Raw genomic sequence first — 24,042 nt, forward strand, 5'->3', positions numbered from 1 at the left:
AAAATTAGGCATTGGCACTTCTTTCCAGTTACTGAGGTCCTCATTATTTTAGATTACATTATATTTTACAAAATTGTAGAATTACCTTGGTTGGAAAAGACCTTCAAGATCATTGAGTCCAACTGTTAACCTAACACTGACAAGTCCTTCACTAAACCATATCCTTAAGTACTATGTCTAAATGACTCTTAAATACCTCCAGAGGTGGTGACTCCCCCACTGCTCTGGGCAGCCTGTTCCAGTGCCTGATAACCCTTTCAGTGAAGAAATTCTCCCTAACATCCAATCTAAACTTCCCCTGGTGCAACCTGAGGCCATTGCCTCTTGTTCTGTCCTTGCAACATCATTGAACAGACCAATCCCCACCTCTTAACACCCTCCTTTCAGGGAGCTGTAGAGAGCCATAAGGTCTCCCCTCAGCCTCCTCTTCTCCAGGCTGAACAACCCCAGCTCCCTCAGCTGCTCCTTGTAAGATTTGTGCTCCAAACCCTTCATCAGCTTTGTTGCCCTTTTCTGCCCTCCCTAGTGCTGAGTATCAGGGGAACCATCACTCTCATGTACAGGGGTCCTGCTGGCCACACTATTTCTGATACAGGCCAGGATGCCATTGGCCTTCTTGGCCACCTGGGCACACTGCTGGCTCATGTTCAGCCAGGTGTCACCCAGCACACCCAGGTCCACTTCTGGCAGGCAGCTCCCCAGCTGCTCCTCCTCAAGCCTGTAACACCGGTGGGGTTGTTGTGGTGGAAGTGCAGGACCTGACATTTGGCCTCATTGAAACTTATGTAATCAGTCTTGACAGATCGATCAAGACTGTAAATATTTTATTATATTATTAATATTTAATTTGATTGGATTTTATATTTTCTCTCCTGCTGTGGAAAAGTAGTGATGTACCCCATCTGGAGGGTGCCAGGAAATTGGATCCTTAGCAACAATCTAATAAATCCAGAAAACAACAGGGAAATTACAATAAGTAAATCTGTATGCTCTCAGCACAGTGAAAATGCTAATTTCTGCCCTTCTTAATTGCATAACTGCCCTTTTTAATCGCACAGATTGCTTACTCTGTCTGCACTTACAGAACCAGCATACAAACACTGTAACTAGAAATACATGCATTGACCTCGTATCACCTCCTATGAAGGAATAAAGGATTCTACAAATTGGGAAAAAAAAATAAAATATCATCATAAAAAATATATATATGCTGTTACTTTTCCTTGCAAAGGTGGCCCTGAATATATGAGTCTTACAAGCTAGCCTCTAAGCTTGAAAGCAATTGAGATGCTGCATCGTCAGAGGGCAGGTTCTGCCATGGAACTCGTTGATCTATGTACAAGTTGTACACAACTTTTAACTTCTGATTCAGGTGGGTTTACTAAACAACTGCCAGATTTCACCATAAACCTCATCCTGGCCCAGTTCATAATGAAAAGATCACAGTAAACAGGAATCTGTTCAATTACAGAGAGCCAGAAGCAGTAAAAAATTACATCAGTTTTCCTCTAAAACCTTAAGCAGAGAGGAAGAGCACATGATTATAGCATTTACTCACTCAGACAAATTACAGCACTTCACCATTCATTCTTATCAACTAGCTTCAGATGCAACCACCATTTTCCCAAGAATATCTTGTGGGATGGATCCTCCACTGAGATACTACCTCCAGCTTTTGCTGAGGACCGACTCTGTTGATCAAACAGATCCCTCCATCTCAAGCTTCCGTGATGCAAAATCTCTTTTCACGACTATATTCAACTATTTCTGCGTGCTCAGAATTTCCCAAGTGAACTAGAATGTCCATTTATTGGTAGAGCAAAGTGTTTCCCTCTGGGGCAGATGGAAGCAGGATCTACAAACAAGTCATGAAAATCCCACGCGCAAAAATATTTAGCGCTTTGTTTTTGCCAAGACCAGTGACCACCAATATATGTGTCTCCTTCTCCTGTTCCTACCAGGTGGAGGGATTGCCACTGCTAGTCCACACAGATCATCCAACAGACTCCAGGATTTTGGTAACAATTGCAATTTTCCTTTTTTTTGTTTTTGTTTTAAATTCTAGAACATGCCTTAGTGTTAAAGGCAAAGTTTATATTCCTCAACTACATAGACTACTACACCATCTTCATTTTGTCATAGCAAAATGTTTCTTCAACTTTTTAGGTTAATACCTTATTTTCTATGAAAAAAGGAAGAAAAAAGTTTTACTTTTCAGCCCAGGAAATGAGGGGAAGATAGCATGTGAGCCAGTTGGAAAGGAAACCTACTGAATCCTTACAGAAAAACACAGAACATGTCTACCACTCCCTTTCCAGAATCTGCCTGGAGAGTACAAAATCCTACATGTGAGGGCATGGGTGAATCTAAAAATATAAATTGGCAGAGTTAACCCATTCCTGTACAGGTAACTTTAAATCTCACCTCTAAATCATGGCCAGGACCTATCTTGAGCCCCTGACCACTTACTGTATAGTAAAGTCAATTTTTCAAAGTCATCAGTCTTAGGCTGACCTCCAGCCATCATCCTTCCTGGCTCCAGGTCTTCTCCCCAAAAAGAAATGAAGTTAGAGGACTAAACCAGATAAATTTTAATGCTCATTTGTGTCCAGAATTACCCCGACACACAAAACAATTCAGAATGGAAAATTGCCCTTGGTGAAGATGAGTGTGACAGAGAGAACACCAATTTGGTTTCATCCATCTCAGATGGAGGACAGAAAACCTTTATCCCTGACACCAGTTTGAGCCAGGTTGTGACTAGATCCCTGCTAGAGCTGGCACCAGGGCACTGCTGCACACTGGTGGGTATCAGCTGAGCTGGCAGCACCCAACCAGCACTTGGTGGGTGAAAAGGTGGTACCTGGGCAGACCAAAGGGTGAAGTTGGGAAGTGAATGGCATCTACACACATAGAGCTTCCTTCTTGCTGCTTGGGCCAGCTGCTGCTGAGGGTTCAGACTCAAAAAAGTACAGCGTGAAGAAACCAAATGAAAAACTTGTGCTAGAAAATGGGAGCCAAATCCTGTGATCACAGAGCACCACAAAGTCATCTGGAACCCAACACCTTCTAAAAATCTTTACACCCACTTCATTTATGACAGTTAAGACAGATACCTTAAGTATAAACGTCTTTCCACCTTAGGTACTAACAGCTACCTTTTCCATTGAATGCTTAATTGAAATTATTCCACAAGACTGAACTCGCTCAAAAATCTGTCTTCTTATTTTGTGTTGCTTCCACAGGTTTAATAAAAATTACAGAGGAAGAGATACAGGTTTGATACAGTTTCGTTTCTGGCTCTATGCAGACTTCGCAGTCTGAATTTTTGTGCCGAGGAGGAGATTACAAGGGTACTTCTTGGTTTTTTGGGGGTTTTTTTGTTTTTGTTTTTTTGAGAAGTTTCCATAGCAAGATGTACAGAAGTGGGAGGGGAATGAAACAGCTGTGAAACTTGATGTAACAAGCTATAGAAATATGTTGTGTATATAGGAATTATGTTTACAGTTAATATTAGCGTTACTAGGTTACACCAGATAGTTAAGAAAACTCTCACAACTTTCTCCTCACACGGACAATAACTCAAAATTAATCCTTATTCATGGTAAAGCACTCCTTTGCAAGCTATCAAATAAAAAGTACAAAAGCCCACATAGTCAACATGTGGCAAATGAAGTCTTCATGGGAATAATTCACATTTTTAACTGCATCCAGGACAACCTTCTGAAAACATTCTTTCAGGGTTTGGAACCAAAAGGTCACCTTAGTGCTCTCTATTAAGCTCTTAGCAGCTTGTTTTCCAGTTGCCTGTGTGCACACAACTTAGCCTGCAATTCAACTGATTAAATAATATGTGAGCTACCTCGTCCCTGGATTTACTGAAGCTGTCCAAAAAAGAAGTTTAAAATAAGTCACTTATGGTAATCAGAGGAGGGATACATATAAGGAGCTATTGAACATGAAATTAAATATCTGGAGTCAGTAATCATGAAGAACTAAAACGAGAACAAAACCAGCACATGCAGCCACTCTGGTGCCTTGCAGGAAGGTTATGGTTGAACTTAAAACATATTCAGTGAGCACACAGGGACTGAAGGAGATTCCACTGAAGCTCCAAAGAACTGAGATTTCAATTAAAGTTATTTTGAACATAAAGCAAAACACTCTTAAGAAACCTGAATCTTGTTGTCTTGGACAGATTTAACATATTGGAATTGTTATTAACAAATCCCCTGAAAAAACATTCATAGAAATTTTCCTGAGCAGCTGAATAGCGAAGAAATTCTTCTGAGGTTAAGCATCAAAACTGTAAAAACAAAACCCACCATCACTTGGAAAGGCCTCTAAATCCAGCCTCCTCTATATCTCTCAAGTGACAACTCCTGTGCAAAGGGAAAAGGTATTTCACAAATAAAACTTAAAATATAAAGAATGCACTCAACTGACTGCATTCAAAAGAGCAATGAGAATGCACTTTTTCTTAATGTTGACTTAGAATTCAAATGACATAAAAAGTACCTGAATGATTTCTTAGATTTGCCTATGAAACATTTGTTTCAGCATTGACTGGGACTAGTGCTTGTTGGCTTTGCAGCCACAAACTCAAGGACCAAAGAAACAAGGGTGGGGTCACATTTCCATTACAGGAGGCCAGTATTTTTTGGAAATAGGTTATCTTGCTGCAGTCTGGATCTGCAGCTTTGGGAGGGGATCATGTGCCTTTAGGAGGTTAAAGATCTTTTCAGATACACCAGGAAGGAGAAGAAAGGATCAAAACTGGATTGCGACACAGCCTTGAAAAACTATTTTTTGGATGGAACTAATCCATTTTCTTTATTAAAGAACTGCTTTCATACTCCCTTTCTCATATATATATATATATATATACACCTATATATGTATATAAACAAAAATCCAGACAGGTAAGAAAGAGTGAGTACAACAAGAAGCTTTGTTCCTTGCTTCCTTGCTACTCAAGGGAAATCACCCATCATGAGGATGATTAAACACTACCATGTCAAACTACAGTAGTAGACTTAAGAACTTTAATAATCGAGTAAATAAACATTATAGATATTTCAACAATGTATGTCAATATCAGCCACAATGGTTTGAATATCTTTGTCTAGCACTTCTGGTTTTTGTGAGTTAATTACTCTCAACAACAGAGAGCCTGATAAAGCTGCTCCTGTTGGGTAATACACAGCACTCTTCTGTCTGAGCAGTCCTGGCACAAGATACACCTGTGTGTGTAAGAAGCATGTTAGGAAACATGTAGCCTGGAGATTATCACAATAGTTTTATTTTTCTTCTCACTTTAATTAATGGAATAAAAAAAGCAGCCTCTGAATCCCCTATATCCAAAGTATTGCCATATTTCAATATGCAGAGAGAAAGTGTGCTTCTGGCCTGAAGTCATAAAAAACAAAACGTCCCTTAGGACAAATGCTTTTAGTCAAGTTATAAATCTTTCAACACAACAGCTCATTATAGGAAAATAGAGATACCCTTTCATTAAAATAATATTTTAATGCATGAAATATTGAAATAGTGGAGCAAAATCTGGCTACATCATTCTCAGCAAGCAGAACAATGGGCACTGAAAATTACAAATATTATGTTCTCTTCAATTTCCATCACACCAGGCAGCATATTTTTCATCAAGTGGCTATGGTGGAGAAGAAAACGGTTTTGATTTTTTAATGGCACAGAGGTAAAAGCAAAATTTGTGCATGTTAAACACTATCCTAAAGAAAATCTGTGCAATTGTGCATATTTTCAGACTAGAGCTTCTGGCATAAAACACAGAGCCTAGCATCAATGTAAACCCTTAGGAAAACAACGGAGTATTCTTAATTCATCTACCAGTAGAGTAAAAAAAAACCCAACTGATTTGTAACACACAGAAAGCATTGAGTAAAGAAAGGTGCAAAAGGTTGCAAGATAATCATGATCAAACTGAGTACTTATATTGAAATAATAGTCAAGGAACCAAGACCAGTGTCATTCTGAAATTAAGCAGGTGGGCTTCAGGCCACTCTGGTGGCAAACTCATTACATGCACTAATGCCACTTGGTGAATTCTCTGTGTACACAGCAACAAGACAACAAACACATTTTAGACTATCTTTTATATGAAGAATTTAATTATCTATACATGTAACTAATTTTAAAGGCTGTATTACAGTTGTTAAAGCTGCAGGTTTTTATATATTTATATAATTTACATTCATATTGATGAAATACTGAAGTGCAATTGAATAAGGAGCTTCACTTGTTCTTTGCACTGCATGATGGGTCAGAAGGAGGGAGATGGGGTAGGATTAGAAACACTAAAACACTGCCAGCATGAAATTTAGAAATAAATGAAATACATAAACCAAAACATAACTAAATGGTAAAGTAATTAGAACAGCTATATTGTGCTTGAGGCATTGAGAAGAGAGGGTTTCTGCACTAACAGCACCAGGCATTTCATCAAGAGCTTTTAACTAATGCTGAAAAGACAAACATGGCTTAGCTACAGCACATCTACTACATAAACTTGACTGTAAGCTCCATTTAATATTAATTCGTATAAATTCCACAGTCTAGTTTAAAAAATGTAAACATTGGAAATTAATTGCAGGGAGATATTTCTATACATTCTTTCTTGTCAGGAAAATTACTGTTCAAAATGTGTCGTTCCATGGTCATAAGTAGTAAAAATGAGAAAACAATCTTCATGTAACCAAGATGAAAACAAAGAAGTTAATTCTCAAATCCCACACGAATGCAGCTTTCTATTGATTTCTGATATGAAAATGCAAAAACCAAAACATCTGAGACAAACACGGACCAGGGTGTTTTCTAATTGTACGCAGCTACAAATAATGTGCAAAATAAAATTAACATAACTGGGATAATAACACTATGCAAGGTTAATATCTCTTGCACTGGAAGGAAGTTAATTTCTTCTCTCCACAATGTATTACACACTCAACAGGGAACACCTGATACATACAGTACAATGACTACAACAAAATACCTTATCTGTACTTGGGCACATTTAAAAATCCTTAAACTGATTTAACTCCTTCTGTCCTTTTGTAATTAAAGAAAATCTTTAAAAAAAGAAAAAAAAAAAAAAAAGACATATTGACAACACTGGACAAGTGAACAATAAAAAAGAAAGATACATAAAGTCTCGAATTTATGGACATTTGGAACAATTTTAATAGCACATGCAGCATTCCTTGATAGTGGGTCTTTTTGCTCAAATAAAAATTGCAAAGAAAAATTTAATTTATACTTTTCCTTTAAAAGGCTAAAAATATATATTTGAAACCATTTTAAAACTACTAAAAGCACCTGTGCAAAGGTGGAAAAATTAGTTCGATAACTATGAAAGCCACAAAAGGACCCACTATCCTCTGATTTTTTCTGTGTGTGTTTTTTCGTTTTGTTGTTGTTGTTGTTTTGTTTCATTTTAATTTTGCATCTATATCTGTAGGTAATTAACTCAAACATTGCGATTACATGCAACTAATGTAAAATGAGGTAAACTGCTCTGCAGTGTGTTCTTCTACTCAGAAGGCAGTAGATGATCATGCTGGAAGCCACATGATCAAGGCTGCATCTCCCATCATCCCTCTGGGCAGTGATATGGGATAGTGGGTCTCTTTGAGGACTTTCAAGCCTGAGTGGGGGATGGACAACATATGATTCCTAGAAAAAGGAGGAAAACAACACATAAGCAAAACAAAACAATGAGCAAATTCAAGCTAGGAAAATGAGTCAGGCATGTAAACGGCATGGTGCAAAAATGATAAGGGGTAACATGCTACAAAGGGAATGGGAACTAAAAATAAAACAAACACAAAATAAGGTTTGCATTACAGAAGGTCTTCAAAGAGACTTTGACAAGTGCAGCAAGTGGTGAAGCTTTGAGTTCTGCAAACCACAGCAGAATCACAGCAATGCTGCATGTTTCGTCTTACAGTACTACACAAATAATCACAGCGTGGCAGCAGAGAGGGTCACTTACATTGCTGGCTTGGGTCCATGTCTGTTGTTAGCTTCACATAGTTGGATGGAAAGAGACCCACTTGTCCATTCACCTCCCCTTTCCACCAGTCTGGGTCTTCCTTGTTAAGGACGTTTATAATCTGGCCTTTATTGAATGCTAGCTCATCGTCATTCTGTGCAGTGTAGTCATACATGCCAATTACCTGGCACACTGGAAGATAAAGGAAGAGGTCTGTGGCACTGGTAACATTTCAGCAAAACATAAGCTATGCACAAACCAGCCATGGACACTACAGACCTCAGGAGTGTGTGGTTCCAAGGCACTCTGCTGATCTGAACCAGCCCTGATGCAGCCCTGAACCTGCCCCTCCCTCCCTCCCGTGCCCCTGCACCAGCGCTCAGCTGAGCCCTCGACACACTGGCTCAAGGGGGTTTAAAAAGATCCCAAGGGTTTCCCAGCAGCACTGATCTCTCACTCAGCTCTGACTGAGGGGTCAGAGCACAGCAGTGCAAACTGAGAACAGAGTGAGCTGCCTGGAACTGCACCTAAGGTACTTCTGTTTGGGAGTGGTCAACAGGAGGAGAAGATCGGAAAAATTTTAGTAAACAGTCAAACAGTTCAAAGATGTTGACACTTTTCTTTCAGTTCATGAATTTTATTTTTCTCCCCACAGAAGTACCAAATTTGCCGTACATTTATTATAACAGATTTTGCATCCTCAACAACTTCACCAAACCTCACCAAAGTATCATTTCCAACAGAACCAGTCAATGGCCAGAAAAGTTTGGGAAACTAAGCTCCACTACCTAAAGCCTGAAAATGGCACTTCTCTAGATAGCACCAGACAACCTCAAGACAGCTGTATAATTCCAGAGAAAGCCAACAGTGATACACTTGTACTACCACTGAGACATTAGGAACACAAAAACATTGCAAAGGGCAAGAAAAATAAAAAGCATACAAGGCCATATAGGCTGCACTTCTGGCACCACAGGACTGCTTTCAGCAGTCTATTTTCTACTTCATCGCTGTGAAAGTCATCAAATCTTACTCATTCTTAGAATACAGCCATTTATGTTCAATTTCAATAGAGCAGCTTTCTTAATTCTCTAAAGCAGCAGGACTATTTATTTAAATACATAATTTCCTCTGTTCCTCTGACTTTTTCTCTACGCACAGAAGGTTTCTGGTATTTTGCCTTGAGACACAAGACTTCTACCTAATTAGTCTTGCCGTCATGTTCTTTACATATATTCATTCCAGAATTTTCTTTTCATACTTGTACTGGCAGCAGCTTATTTAAATTTGTCAAATACATCTTTTTTTTTTTTTTTTTTTTTATAGTTCAGAAGCTATTCAACTCATTTTAGCTAATATGTTAGTCCTCTTGACAAATATAATAAGCAACTAAGCTCCACATTTAACAGGACTCTGTGTATGTCTCAATATGTAGCTTTGTTACCTGCAAAAAGGAAAAAAATTCAAAATAAAAAAGGGGGCACTCACTGTCATTTGTCACACTTTACACATCAACTGCAAGTGTACACTTCCCTGGCATGCTGGAGATAAACCAGTACTCCTAAAGGAATGCATATTATAACCCATTCTAGACTGAATTTCTTTCAGGAATTTCTAATTCAGATCATTCTCTTCTACTTCAAAGAATTCTACAAAAGTTTGGTGCTGTCCAGCAGTAGAATCATAGAATTGTTTTGGTTAGAAAAGACCTTTAAGACCATCAAGTCCAACTGTAACACCACCAAGTCCATCACTAAACCATGGCCCCTAAGCATCAGCTCTACATGGCTTTTAAATATTTCCAGGGTTGGTGACTAAACCACTTACCTGGGCAGCCTGTGCAAGTACTTGATAGCCCTACCAAGTGCAGAAAGTTTTCCTGATATCCAACCTAAACCTCCCCTGACAGAGCTTAAGTCCATGCCCTCTTGTCTCACTGATGGCTGCCTGGGAAAAGAGACCAACCCCCCCCGGCTACCCCCTCCTTTCAGGGAGTTGTGGAGAGTGATGAGGTCTCCCCTGAGCCTCCTCTTCTCCAGGCTGAACACCCCCAGCTCCCTCAGCTGCTCCTTGTAAGATCTGTGATCCAACCCCTCCATCAGCTTTGTTGCCCTTCTTTGGACAGACTCTTGTAGCTCAATGTCCTTTCTGTAGTGAGGGGCCCAAAACTGAACACGGTACTTGAGCTGCAGCCTCCCTAGTGCTGCATACAGGGGGACCATCACTGCCCTTCTCCTGCTGGCCACACTGTTCCTGATACAGGCCAGGATGCTGCTGGCCTTCTTGGCCACCTGGGCACACTGCTGGCTCATGTTCAGCCAGGTGTCCACCAACACTCTCGGGTCCTTTTCTAGCAGGCAGCTCTCCAGCCCCTCTTCCCCAAGCCTGTAGCGTTGCCATAGGGTACTCCAAGAAGAAGTTGCAGTTCTTTACATTTCTCAGTACCAGGAAGGCCGAGTTCATGACACAAGTTTACAAGGGAAGGCACAGAAGGCAGTCAGAAAATAAGAAAACTGCAAAGCATAAACTGAAAGTGTCCATGCATTAAAATAACTTTTAAGAGTTGCTGAGGCCATGCAATTTGCATTACAGTATGGCAGATGGAAAGCATGTACAGCAAAACAAAATGACAAAAGAAACAGAGGTTTTGATGATAATAGTTTCTGATGAATCCCCTACCTTTAACACCCAGACAAGTAATGCCACACTCCCAGACCCTTCATGCACCACCTTGGGCATTATTCAACCCCTGTAGATGGCTTTCTTCAGGCTTTCCACATCTTTTGTTATAGTAAGCCTCTCCACTAAAATACTTGAGCTAAGAAGATGCTTCTCAAGTCCTAATCTCTTAGACTCTTATGTTAACCACACAGTTAGGGAGGCCAGCTATAATAATGAAAAAATTATTCTTTTCATCCTCCAAAAGAAAAGGTCTATAACAAAATTGAATATCATAAAAATAACTATAAATAACATTTTTGTGTTCTGTAGGCTATAAAAAAAGTGCTAAAAAGTCTGTTCCGTAAAAGTTTCATCACCATGTGTGAAAAGTTCTAGAATTTTAAACCTGAAATAATTAAAAAAATTAAAAAATAAAACCCCATCATACTACCTTCTAAAAATACATGCCTTGATGCTGAGTTACCATTTTAACTGCATGACCATAACTCATGAGTCTTTACAGAAGTGTGATTATCTGCATCTTTATGACTATACCAAAGGAGTGAATTTGTACTATTTATAACATCTGCCTTCTGTGAGGTGGAGCTTTTATTTATATCAATGACACACGAAACTAATGACTTGGTATTTAATTCTAGTTCCATGAACTGCATGATAATCCTTCATATATATAAGGAAAAAATATATTCTGTGGTTTTTCTTTTAGAAATATATATATTTCACTTTAATGATACAGTAAAAAAATGTTCCTTGAATGCAGCAAGCTTTTGCCCTCTGACATCTCCAACTAAGTCCAAACAGATGAGAGACAACCACGTTAAGTCTTTAGGGTGGCTTCTGGAAAAAACTACATCCATTCTACATGTTTTTCATTGACAGGAATCCTCCTTACTTGGCACTGCACTAACTCACAAGCCCAAAATTGTTCAAGACTGAAACAGTCACAAGGAATGAACTTTTTGTCCTCAGTCTTCTGAGGTCTTACACTTTGTAACAGATTGACAGAAGTGCTTGGTATTGCCTGTGGTAGAGCTGAAACAAAGAGCTAAAAATATAATTATCTATCACTCTTGTGTCCTTTCATAAACCTTATGTCCTTCATAAACTTAAAGTAAGTAGCTATACAAGATCTAAAGCTACATCTGCATTTGAGTGGTTTTCTCACACTTCACCTTAGGAAAAGTAAAAGGGAGGTGCTTCAATTTCTCAGTCCATGGATCACCCTGAAACTTTAAAAATTCGTTTACTACAATTAGTGCAAACAAATAGGACTGATAAATTGAATGTTTTACTCTTTAAGAGGTAATGTCACACATGGCTTTTTAGCATGCAACAGTTCATACCCGAGGGACCTCCATCATAAATATACAGACCAACTGTATAGTTTTTCTCATTAAAAAAAAAATAAAATGAGGAGTTTTATCAAAGTGACTGGTGTAACAGATACTCAATATCCCAGTGAATGTCCATGTGTATTTTTAGAAGTCCTATTGTAAATGAAGCACATTACAAAAGCAACTTATTTAATGCAACCACATTGCTTACCTGAAGGTAATGCTGCTGATTTAGGTAGCTCAGTTGGTGTAGTTTTACTGGTACCAGGACTCAAAAGTTTCACATAATTAGCAGGGAACCATCCTATCTGCCGTTTTTTCCCTCGTGCCTAGTAAAAAACCAATTATTTTAAGAGGACTATGCACATCAACAGATCATTAGACAAGGCAATTCAGCCACTATTTTAACTACTTGAAATCACACTCATGATTTTAGAGTAAGAAAAATGCATTTCATAAGAAAAAAGTCAGCTATTTTTGTGGCTATAATTTAATATCATGATACTTCCACTATGTGAAGTAAACTTTTAAAATATCTAAACAACAGTTATTTACAACTAACTGGGGGGATTTTTCACTTAACAGTGTTCCCATTTTGATTTCCTACTATGGTTCCACTTTGTGTGCCTCATAATTAATACAACAACCTTTATCATTCTGAGATTTCTGCTGATTCTGTTTAAAACACAGCTCTAGAATATTTAGCTAGCCATCACATTAATGAGTGGCAGCATTAAAATGCTTTTTCATTGTGCAAAGAATTGCATTTAAACAGATACTAGGTTGTGACTGTGTAAGTAGAGATTAAGACTCCCATTTACCTCTGTTCTTTTAAAGGAACAGTATATAAACTTTTTAATAGTTTCACCTGCTCAAACAACATAATATAAACATCTGTCACATTAGCAAGTGCTAGAAAAAGGGCAAGCATGATGGTAAGGAAAAAAAAAAAAAAAAGGTAAAGTTTGGATTCAATTGCAAAATCCCAAAGCCACATTCCAATGAAAGCTTTGGCACCTACAAATACATATGGATATGGTCCAAATGATGCTAATTAGCAGATGTTTTGGAAAGCACACTAGATGTCCTCGTGCCTATCTAATCAGAGAACATCAGTATGACAACCTGGTGCACACATGTATTAGTGTGCGTGGGGTCCATTTCTGTGTGCTGAGACACACCTGGCTTTTTTGTGACCATACACCTGGCCTACAGCAGTGCTCTACAGTCTGTCACACAGCCACAATTAGTTGCTGTTCACACAGCCACAATTAATTACTGTCAGAGATGGGATATTGGGACAGATGAACTGCAGGTCTCAACCAGTGTGGCAAAGCATGTAGAATTGGGCATGTAGAGTTTTGCCTTCAAAACCAAAACAGATGTTAAGCTTAGTGAAAAAAAAGGATCATCTGACACATTCTATTCTTTAACTACTTCCTTCTCTCTTTGTTTCTTTACTGAAACAGAAAGAGCTTGATCTAAAGTGTATTTAGAGCCTATGTTTTAAGATACTCTGAAGGACTGCATTAAGCCTGGCCGTGTCATGCTTAGGATGTTTGCCTTACTTTACTTTCATTCTGACCCCTAAGGGAAGTATCAGCAAAAGCTACTCAAGGCTGAAACAAAACTATACATACACTTCTAAAAAGTCTGCCACTTTGAAGTTAAATGCATAAAGAAAAGTTAATACTAATGCCCTTCTCCAAATCTTGTGAAGCCATTTTTAAGATACTAAGATACCTAAAGCTACATGTGTATTTACACAACGAAAAATTAATTTTTAAAAAAGCCTCACATTAGGTACTATGTGATAATTGTGACAGCTCTTGCCCAGCGAGGCTTATTTTCTATCTAAAAATACATTTAATGTTAGACTCTTTAAATCTACAAGTTAACAACCACAGAAAGGCTACTGAGAATGAAATCCAAAGCAATCCTGGAAGCTGATCTCTTCACAAAAGGTGAAAAAATGCCACCAGGTAAGGCAAAAAAGGTAGGCAGTAATGTGGAAAAAGAATCTGAGTTAGTTTGAGCATCTGCATTTCAAAACTAAATTAGTTACATTATTTCATGTTAAAAAACCCCAAACCAAACAAAACCTCATTCAGCATACAGAAGAGGGAAATAAAAATAAAATTTTGAAAAAACCCACAAAAACAAACAAAAATCCATACCAAAACAAATAAGCCACAAAAAACCCCCACCCACCAAACAAAAAAATCCCAGCTTTGTCACTTGAAAGTCATTGAGAATCCAAGTTTCCAAGATGTTGAATTCTATTTTTACATAAACCAAATTGGTTAAAATATTTTATCCATTTCCTTCAAATACAACGGATTAACGCTTTCTTCTAGCTAGTGCTTGCAAACTGATACCATTCTTTTCAATTTTCTACATTAGATGAGGCAATTAAACAGCTTTTCTATACTGTCACATTCATTAAGCAACCTGAAAAAGTTCTGGCCATCTTACAAAACCTACTGCTGTAAAATACTCCTCAGCCTTTCAACAGAAGGGACAGCCAAACTTCTGGCTGAAGCCATCTAGAAAGCTCCTTAGGAAGACACTCAGGACAGCACACTCCAGAATTTCTTCCACTTTTCACAGTGCATGCAGGTATTGCCTGACCCAAATGCACTTGTGGATGGGCACTATTGGAATGGGACATCAAATTAGTCCCTGTCACATAACCCAGCAGTCCCTTGCACTCCTGTTGAATGGCTGACTTGCCCCACTACCTGACATGAAAATTGCTTTTTTTGCTCACTTGAAGAAGACCACTGGACAAAAGACCAGGAGGATTTCAAAAGCAGCCAAAGCTATATGCCCTAAAATTCACTTATACCTGAAGGGCCTCCAGGCCCTCCTGGGTCTGCTCTGTAAGATAGGTAAACTTGACTTACAAAGAGGCACAATAGCTTCCTACTGCTGTCCTCCAAAAGTTATTCCACTTCTAAGGAACTAGAATATATGCATATTTTTGTAAAGGCATTTTATTTGTTAATGTTTAATTGCAGGACATTTTCAAAATTATCACTGACACATTATTCATTTTGGTTTGTTAGAATATTACAGTTTTGTGGTTTTTTTTTACAAAGAATTTTATTTTTAAAAAAAAATAGTCACTAACTTGGAGCTCTCCTTCCCACCAGCCACCTGGATTCTTCTTTCTGATAAGAATCAGCTGACCAGGAGCAAGAGTAAGCTGTTCCGGACCCGTTGCTGTGTAAGAGGCAATAACTTGGGCAATTTCTGTTGAAGAAGGGGAGAAAAAAAGAAAAAACCCACAATATTAATTTGGAAAAATCTGACCACATTCTATAGATTGACTCTGCTATTACCACTGGCACAGTTTATCAATTTATTTCTTTCCATTAAATTCTTTAGTATTTATGTAGCTCCATGAAAACATACAGTAACTACAGAACAAATCAGAAGTTCACAGCACTACAAGAATAAAACAACATAGGTGCAGCAGCAATATGGGTAGGATATGAAAAGTATTTGAAATGGAGAAGTATAATGACCATAATTAGAGCTGTATTGAACTGAAAATCAAGTGTCATAATACTGGTTTCCAATAGATACATTTTTGTAGCATCAGTTTGGACGAAGCTCCCTAAAAAGAGGAGATAAATATTGAAGACAATATAATGAAGAAACTTCAGTAACAGATGTGCAAACCAATAAAGGCCTGCAGAAATTTTCTTACCACTAGACTACACGTTAAAAAGTCTTAAAAATGCAACAAAAACTATTTAGCTTGAAATTTTTATCCCATGAGCATTAATACAAAGCTGGTGCCTTTTTTTGATCACCTATCAGCATGAACCTGATGCAGTGTAACAGTGCACTCACAATTATTTCTCCCTTAAATAAGCACATAATGCAAAATAAGTAGACAATGAAATTTACTCAATCATACGGTGGTTCTGGAAAGACAGATGATAACTCAATCTGATGGGGCTGAACTAATTTTAACTGACTGGAGCTTACAGGCAGTTGTAGGTATTTTGACATCCTACTGACAGCTCTTAAGGCAGGTTTGGCACTTCAAACCATGATTAGGGTAATGGAGAATATGTTTTATGGTATGGTTATTTGAAACCTTTCATAAACAAAAGATGGCAGATTTTGGGAAATGTTTAGCTCTGAGTAAGTTAAACCTTTGAGGCCATTACTTTTATGTAGTCTCTTTTTAGCTATGAGCAAAGGGGAATAGGTAGGAAATTTTTTTTTAGCCTTTATTTAATTGTAAAGGGCCTCAGACATCCAAAGAAGCAGAGAAGCAGTGTTGTTCCTGCTGAAAACTCCCCTTTAGGATCCCGGTACACAGTCATTCACCACTTATGTATCCTCCTTAATTATCTAGGGGATGGGGTTTTTTTGGTGGGACATGGAATTTTAATGAAAAAAATCTTTCCTGGAATAGTAAATTTTGACCCTCTGTTTAAGACAAAGGAGGTTCATATTTGGCAATGCATCAAACAAAATTGAGGACCATCAAACAGGCAATCTGGGCACTGGGTTTGACTGGTTTTGATGCTGGTTTAAGGCTATCCCAGAACAAGCCCACAGCTGAGCCAGTCCTTCAAAGTCACAGATACGTGTCTCAACTCCTTCAGTGCAAATAAAACGAACTTAATTTAAAAGCTCAGCAATTATCTGATCTCTGATCAATCCACTACTTGACATTTTCAGCTTTTATTTTAAAGTCTTCGTAAAAAAATACGTGTCAGTTATTTTCATTAGTGATTACTGCTTGTATGTATTTTCAATCCCATCCAACCTGGCACTGGAAGACTCAGCAGAAAACTGTCACACCTGCCATCAATTTGTCCCTTTATAAAGCATCAGAAAGCAACCTGACACGTGAGCTGGATTAGCAGCCAACACGGCAACAACAGCAAAAGGAACTGAGGCTGAAGGGAGCAAAGGAGACACAGAAGTGGTCTCCAGCTTTCTCATGGGCAGCCATACTCAAAGTAAGAGAGTGCTGGGCACCATCCTACTTGGTCCTCTCTGTAACCAAGAGCCAAACTTCCTGAGGCCAAAAGAAACAGCAAAGGCGCTCAGGAACAACACATCTCCCACAGGCTGGGAGAGGAGAGGGGGGGCTGTGGTGAGGCAAAGAAAGGGAGCAATCACTGAAAAGGGAGTTGTAGGCTGAGGAAACCACACAGCTAAGTCCCTTGAAACAGAGGAATGTTTTGTTGCCTCGCAGAAACAATGAGATTTCAAGACCGCCAGGAAAACGATCAGAGAGTTTCCTTGAAAGCTGAAAGAAAAGGGTGATTAGGAAAATTAAAAATCGTCAAGAAATAAATGAGGAGGATGAAGAAACAGAGAGGTGACAAGCGATCTGAGGTCACTGCAAACAATGGCACATGCAGAATTAATTACGTAGAACCTCCCTTGTGATAGATAACTCAAAGAGGGGAGAGGCAGGCACACAGAGGTGGAACCAAATTGGTGATGTTTTAAAGCCAGTAGCTGACAGTTAGAAAGATGCTTTAAACCTGGACCTGGAACATAGAGAGCACGCAAAGTGTGAAAGTAGAAGACAGAAGAAAGAATTGATAGTTAAAATATAATAGTAGGTGATAAGAAAGAACAAGGTTTTACGTAGAGAAAAGCCACCAGTGACAAAGTCTGTCCTGTACAGAGGAAAAGCAAGCAAGCTACTTGGCAGGAAATTAGGCTATGCTTTTAGAAAGTCTGCAAGCCCCCTGCATTTACTGGTTTTTCCACAGAATCACATTTATTCTTCCACCCTAGAGCCAGCCATTCAGGAGGCAAAATGAACACAAGCAACAAAATTAACTTTGGGAGTCTGTCAAAATCAAATGTTTTTTAAATCAGACAAAAACCCCTCTCACTACCATGGCAATTACAATACTCAGTGTATAATACTGAAAGAGCAAAAAACCTATGCCCTGCATCATCAGAACAAGATTTTTCTCCTTCTTACCTACAAAAAAAGTCATTTATCAGGCTCCCAGTATCAAATATCCTGTTTCACCAACCAGCACCATGAAGAATGTTTACAGTGGACTTTGTGTTAAATAACTTACAATACCAATTACAAGTTTAACATTCAGCCCTTGCATATTGCAGAGAAACAGCAAGTTAGGGAAAACAACTCAGCAAAATAGTTTAAAAAACAAACCCAAACCCATCCAGAAATAGCTTTCCTTCCAGAAACGGATTTTTCATTCTTGTTTATTTAAATATTGAATTACTGAGAAGAGTTCCAATTCAATTACAGTTCAGGCCAAAAAATGTGGCCTCTACTGAAGCAGGTACATTTAGGGAAAAAAAAAGCCTAATTGTCTTCATGTTGCTGCTTAAATTCACAGAGAACAGTTTATTTTCCCTTGTCCTTCAACACACACTGTTACCAACTTCCACCCACTCCTCCTGCTGCTTCTAGAAAAAACAGGAATGTTTCACCTCATCATTAGCATTTCAATTACACTGGCTGAGCAATTGCAGGTCATTTATACCAAAAGCATTCACGAATCTCCATGCTGAAAAATACACAGGAGTGTTCCCAAAATGTTCTAAAACTCCGAAAGATTCTGAGCACATCTGTTGTCAACATCCCACAGGTCTACTCCACTGAAAGTTAGGGTAGGAGCTCAGTGTGTGTAAGGCTGAAGTCTTGCCATCCACCATTCTTCCAGACATGGGAAGCAGACAGACCTATCTGCATCTTCTGACTGTTCCTAACAGGTATCAGTTCCAGATCTCTATTCTTGTCTGCCTCTCTCGAGCTTTGTATCTATTAAGAAAACTATTTTTAATCATGCAAATTAAAGTTAGAAAGGGCAGGAGTAGTTTACTTCCAAGCCCTTCTTTCCATACAGGGATCAGTAAGATTTGACAAAAGAAGTCCCTTATTCATGTGTCAAAGTAAAATAAAGCACATGAAGTTGGGGCTGCTGCCATCTACTCTCCCTCCCTCCTTTCACACTTAAAGGGTGGTGAGCCAGTTCAGGGAGGCAAAGCAAAGCCTCATCCCCACAGAACAAAATATGCATATGCGTGTGGAGAAATAAGGCAAGAATTGGCAGCTCACATCCTTGAACCACCTCACTGTGCAATTGAACAAGCCTCAGAGAAAAGGACAGAACAGAAGAATGGAGCACCCTCTGAGTAGATTGGTTCAGCTCAATGCTAAGTCATCTCTTGGGTACAAAAGCAAATAAATACAACGTAGGAAAAAAATGTCTTCTGGAAAGTTTACAAATGCCTGCCAATGGCAGAGAATGCAGCTTTCTAATGATCTTCAGAAATAACAATGGTTATTTGGAAGAACAGCCTGCATCACCCCAAGAGCCAGGGGACCTTTTTCTAGCCAAAGAAGTAACCTGCAATATGATTTTCCACAATATGACCAGCCTTGACAGGCAATAAGCTACACAGCATGGATACAAGGTAAGTGCTCTTCAAAATAAGAAGCAGGCATAAGAGCTCACAGAGCCTATGCATATCATACTGAACAGCATTCTGAGCAAAATGCTGTAAAAACACACAGTAAAAATGTGGACTTCCATTTTCAGAAGCACTGGCAAACCTGGGTTTTCTGTAGGCTTCCACCATTCTGCTCAGTAATCTATCATGAAGTTTACATTCATTTTTGAGCAAGCAGGTTTTTATTCTCTTGCTAAATCCTATTTAGTGATCAATACATACCAGACAAAATGATGGACAGATTGTGTATTATTTTATTGTAGACAATGGCTTTCATCAGTGCAAACTACTACAAAATGACCAAAAGCAAGCATAATTTATTTTAATGGAAAAGATTTTGTAGTCATAAAATAGCTAAGAACAGATATAAGGTTCTGTCACAATATACAACTCACCAGGTTTCTTCCCTAAGCTTCCTGTTTTTCCAGCTGCTCCAGGAGCCTTGAAACAGAAAGAAAAATGTAAGTTTAGCACTCATACTTATTTCTCCAGTATCTGGATATTATTTACTATCCTACAACTTAACACACTAAACAAGATGTAAGTAAAAATCTTTCACAGAAAGACCCATTCTTACAAAACCCCTTAATGTTTGAGATGGCAATAAACAACAAGCAGAGTATGGAAATGCATGACTAATTATACACATGTACAGACATCTTTCATGAGCTCTTCCTCCTTTCATGGACTGCAAATACCAATGTAATTCCAACTTATGTAGCATTTGAATTGTAAATCTGCATAACTACAGAATGTGAATTCTGTCAAGTTTAGTCAAGCAATAATAGTTTTCAGTTCTACTGATAGCTGGATTGCAAATATGCCTAAAAAATTAAATGGACATACTTATTTCAATACTGTTCATATAATGGGGTTCTAAAATTTCTCATATGGCACATTATCATAGTCAGAGTAGTCAGTGCATCTTTAAGATGAGTCATGTGAACTATCTTGCTGTAGTAAAAGCTCCACCACCATTTTCTGTGGCCAAGTGAGAGAAAAGAACACTGAACAGCAAGGTGCTATGTGTCTGTAGCTATTTCCTCTGAAGCTAGATGGGGTGATTATCATCCTCATCCAAGACAAGAGACTTGCAAGAAAAGCCTCTGGACATCCACAAGACATCTAGCAAACAGTGAGATTAGTTCAACTCAGCTATGTATAGGAAAAAAGCAATACTGAAAATTAAATTTAACATTAAAAGCCTTGCTATTTTTCAAACACAAAGTTCTCTTTCTAAAAAAAAATAAAATAAAACTTTTTCCTTGAGGCCACTAGTTATTTGGGAAGAGAAATCTTTATTTCTTATTTTAATGCACTCACAGAACTACTTGCATGCATAAAATTAGAGCAATTGAAATAGTGTGTGGTCTCAACACTGCCTCTTGCACACCTCCCTTTCTCAGTCATTTTCTAATCCTTTTAGTTACCATCCCTGTCTAGGCTAGCCTCCCCTTGCCACCTAAATAATTACTTCAGTCTGATCCCAGTAAATTGGTAGTCTTATTTTCTGCAATAAAAATCTTTTACATGGATAACAGCAACATAAGTCTAATCTCTACTTTGGTCAGAAGTGTTGAATAACCATAAATATACTCCTTGCTTCAAGCAAGGCTCCCAACACTTCAATCTCCCCATAACTTCTCCTTTAATGCCCAACTTACAAGCTCGGAGCCTTTATCAAATAATCTGAGGGTTTTCACAGAATTCTAATTCCTCAGTGGAAAAGAACAGTTTCATCCTCAATATTCTCTATAGTAACTTGATGGTTTGAAAACTTGGGGATTTTGACAGAAACCAATATAATGAGTAACTAAAAACTAGCTTAATAATTAAGAGAAAAGGGCCATTGTCTTGGGTTTTAATGCCTGTATAAAATATATTATTAGATCTTTAACCTGCTTTGAAGATTATGTAGCTGCTCTGAGACATCCACATTTTTAACATCTTTCAGAAATGCTGCTAAAGAAGCCTGATTTTTCAAACTGAACTACAGCACCTCACAATGCTGTATTAGTCAATTCAAGTCAATCTAATAGCAGAAGAAAAAGCAGCAAAGCTGGTATTACCTACCTCACAAGCTGTAACTGGTATTTGAAAGTAAGAGTGGAGGTGTGAAGACTGATTGATTTATGTACTTATTCATTTATTTGGCACCAAAATGCATTACATGTATCTAGTATATGATGATTTTCCTTAACATTTTGCAGCCTAAATTCTGCAAAGAATAGTAGAAAATGGATTCTTTAAGCTAAATGATACTCGGATACTTCTGTCTCAGTGCTACTTTCTTGTCACTGTAAAAGGCTGATTATAGTTGCTTTCTACAGGGTCAGCAAATCTTCCTTTCTTTCCTGTGTTCCTTTCTTTTTTCAGTTCTCTACCTTTCTCTAAAACCACAGCAACCTATATTAACAAAAAAAGTGAAACAGGAAAGCATCACCAAGGGATCAGATACAAAGACTAAGTTTAGGTCTGGAGACATTGTTCATCATCTGGAGATGATGGTTCAGACAAAATGACTTCAAGTCCCAAGTAGAGAAGATTAGGTGGAGAAGTACTTTATATTCTTTCTGTTGAGACACACACATAGTGGAGAAAGCAATCTATTTCCCTTTTGCACATCTCAGACACAAACTACATTTGAGGATATTTTGTGACAAGTAATAAAGTCTCCTGAAGCAGTAGAGCAGAACTTGCTCCACTCTACAGTAAAGCAGTAGACTTGCCAATTTGTGTTGTACAATTGAAAAGAATCGTACAACATTCTTAAAATGTTAGAATCCAGATTAAATACATTCAGACTGTTATTATTTTCAGAACATCTATGTAAAGTTTTGTAACTAGTGTTGTAACTAAATTGAAGTGTTTCCAAGTCTACCATATGAGCTCCATACCTTATGCAGAGGTATTATCACCAGCCTCAAGAAAGACAGGGTAGAATAAAAACCTGTTACAGGTTATCTGTCTATCTCAACCTAATGAGGTCCACTCTGAAAATGGACCATGAGCCAGTGCTGATGTTTATTTGAAGAACAAAGTCTTTCGGTCTGCTAATAAGTTGAAACTTAAAGGAAAAATAAACAGTTTAATTTAGCAGCTCGAAGTGAATAAGTAGCCTGGGACTCAGCACAGAACAAAGTAAAAAAAAAAATATTCTTCTTATGTATAAACCATTGATATTTTTAGACTTTAAACCATTTCTACAAACTTTATGCCTGCTGCTGAAAGATCAGTACAGCCTTACTTTTTCTTTGGTCTTAAGTCAACAGTGCAGAACATATAAAATTAATTTACTCTTTCAGTAACATTTTCCACAATCAGCCAGCTGTCCAAGCACAGCGGCACATCTGAAATTTAACAGACAGCCACTATTGTGAAATCCTTTGTAAAAACTGGCTCTGTGAACAAGCTGAATAGCAAAACATTGTACGTGTAATGGCAATTATCCACTTGGAGCAAGAAATATGTCCCACGGGGAACATGAATCACTTTAGGAAAATAAGCATCCTGGATATCAAGATCTCCATGAGCTCTGTGCTTTTTCCTCCCTCTCATCAAGATTTTATCTGAAGATGTGATTTTCACCAGCAAAAAGGGCAGTTGGAACCCTTTTTGATGAACTGCACTTACTTGTTTCAGTCCCAGACATGTTAAGAGAAACATCAAATAGAACTCTCTAATAAAAACAGTTTTCACTATTAAATGCCTATTTCTGAGTTCTCTACAAAGATTTGCCAATGTATGTGCCTGTCTGTCACCAGACAGGACAAGCATCCAGCCCTTAAAGGCACAGAAAAGGCAGCTTTGCATATCTGAATATAAATCTCAGGTTTTGAGACTAAACTTTGTTGGGAATATTTTAAGGGAAAACAAAATAATTCCTTCAGAAACTGAACATTAACTAACAAGAACGTAGCCAAGGTTAAGTAACTAATTACTAGCTGTTACTATTTATGTATGAAACAAACCTCACAGGGTTTTATGAAGCTGACAGTGCAAGTTCCCATTTATCAGCTACAATACAAAGAAGTAATATAAAAATACTTAGGGCACAGTTTGATGATCACAAGATCATCACAAGATCACAAGGCAATTATCTGTACACTTGTTCCTATACCTCCCCAGGGTGCAAGCCACTATCTTTTTGACATATGTGAAAACTGGCAGGGCTGAACTACAATCCACAGCCTTGACTGCAAAAAGGAGTTCCCTGGTACAGACACACACACCTCCACAGTCACAGCTTATGGGATGCTGCACCACTCAGAGAAGAATCACACTGCCAGGCTTGGGGACAGAATTTCTTGTCCAGACTCTGTGTTCTGTTGTCAGGGTAAAACTTTGCCCTGACAAACACCACAACTTGCTACTGTACACAATTTGCTACCATTTTCAAAAAGACAAGTTAGCCTGCTTTGATGGGCTCTGTAGTGATACATCTACAATACCTCCACTAATTAAATTACTAAGTAGTTATCTTCTAGTCTGGGACCTGATGTAATTTTGTCTGCTGCTTGA

The 24,042-nt window shown here is 38.3% G+C and overlaps 1 protein-coding gene across 6 annotated transcripts in view; it reads right to left on the reverse strand.

The window, feature by feature from the left end:
• ITSN1 (intersectin 1) overlaps window positions 1-24,042 on the reverse strand; it is a 133,190-nt gene that overhangs the window by 15,915 nt on the left and 93,233 nt on the right. For 5 of the 6 annotated variants that reach the window (XR_011727808.1, XM_071753819.1, XM_071753813.1 and 2 more), the window contains 4 exons: window positions 19,917-19,962; window positions 15,176-15,297; window positions 12,254-12,371; window positions 8,027-8,218 (listed from right to left, as the gene is read on the reverse strand). Coding sequence is in view for 5 of the 6 variants with exons in the window: in XM_071753819.1 (XP_071609920.1) it covers window positions 8,027-8,218; window positions 12,254-12,371; window positions 15,176-15,297; window positions 19,917-19,962 (478 nt within the window). In the remaining variant the exon portion in view is untranslated. Of the gene's footprint in view, window positions 1-6,124; window positions 7,708-8,026; window positions 8,219-12,253; window positions 12,372-15,175; window positions 15,298-19,916; window positions 19,963-24,042 lie in introns of those variants that run through there. The other variant, XM_071753839.1, reaches the window with a different exon arrangement.

This window comes from Heliangelus exortis, chromosome 1, assembly GCF_036169615.1.
Source record: "Heliangelus exortis chromosome 1, bHelExo1.hap1, whole genome shotgun sequence".
Classification (NCBI taxonomy): Eukaryota; Metazoa; Chordata; class Aves; order Apodiformes; family Trochilidae; genus Heliangelus; species Heliangelus exortis.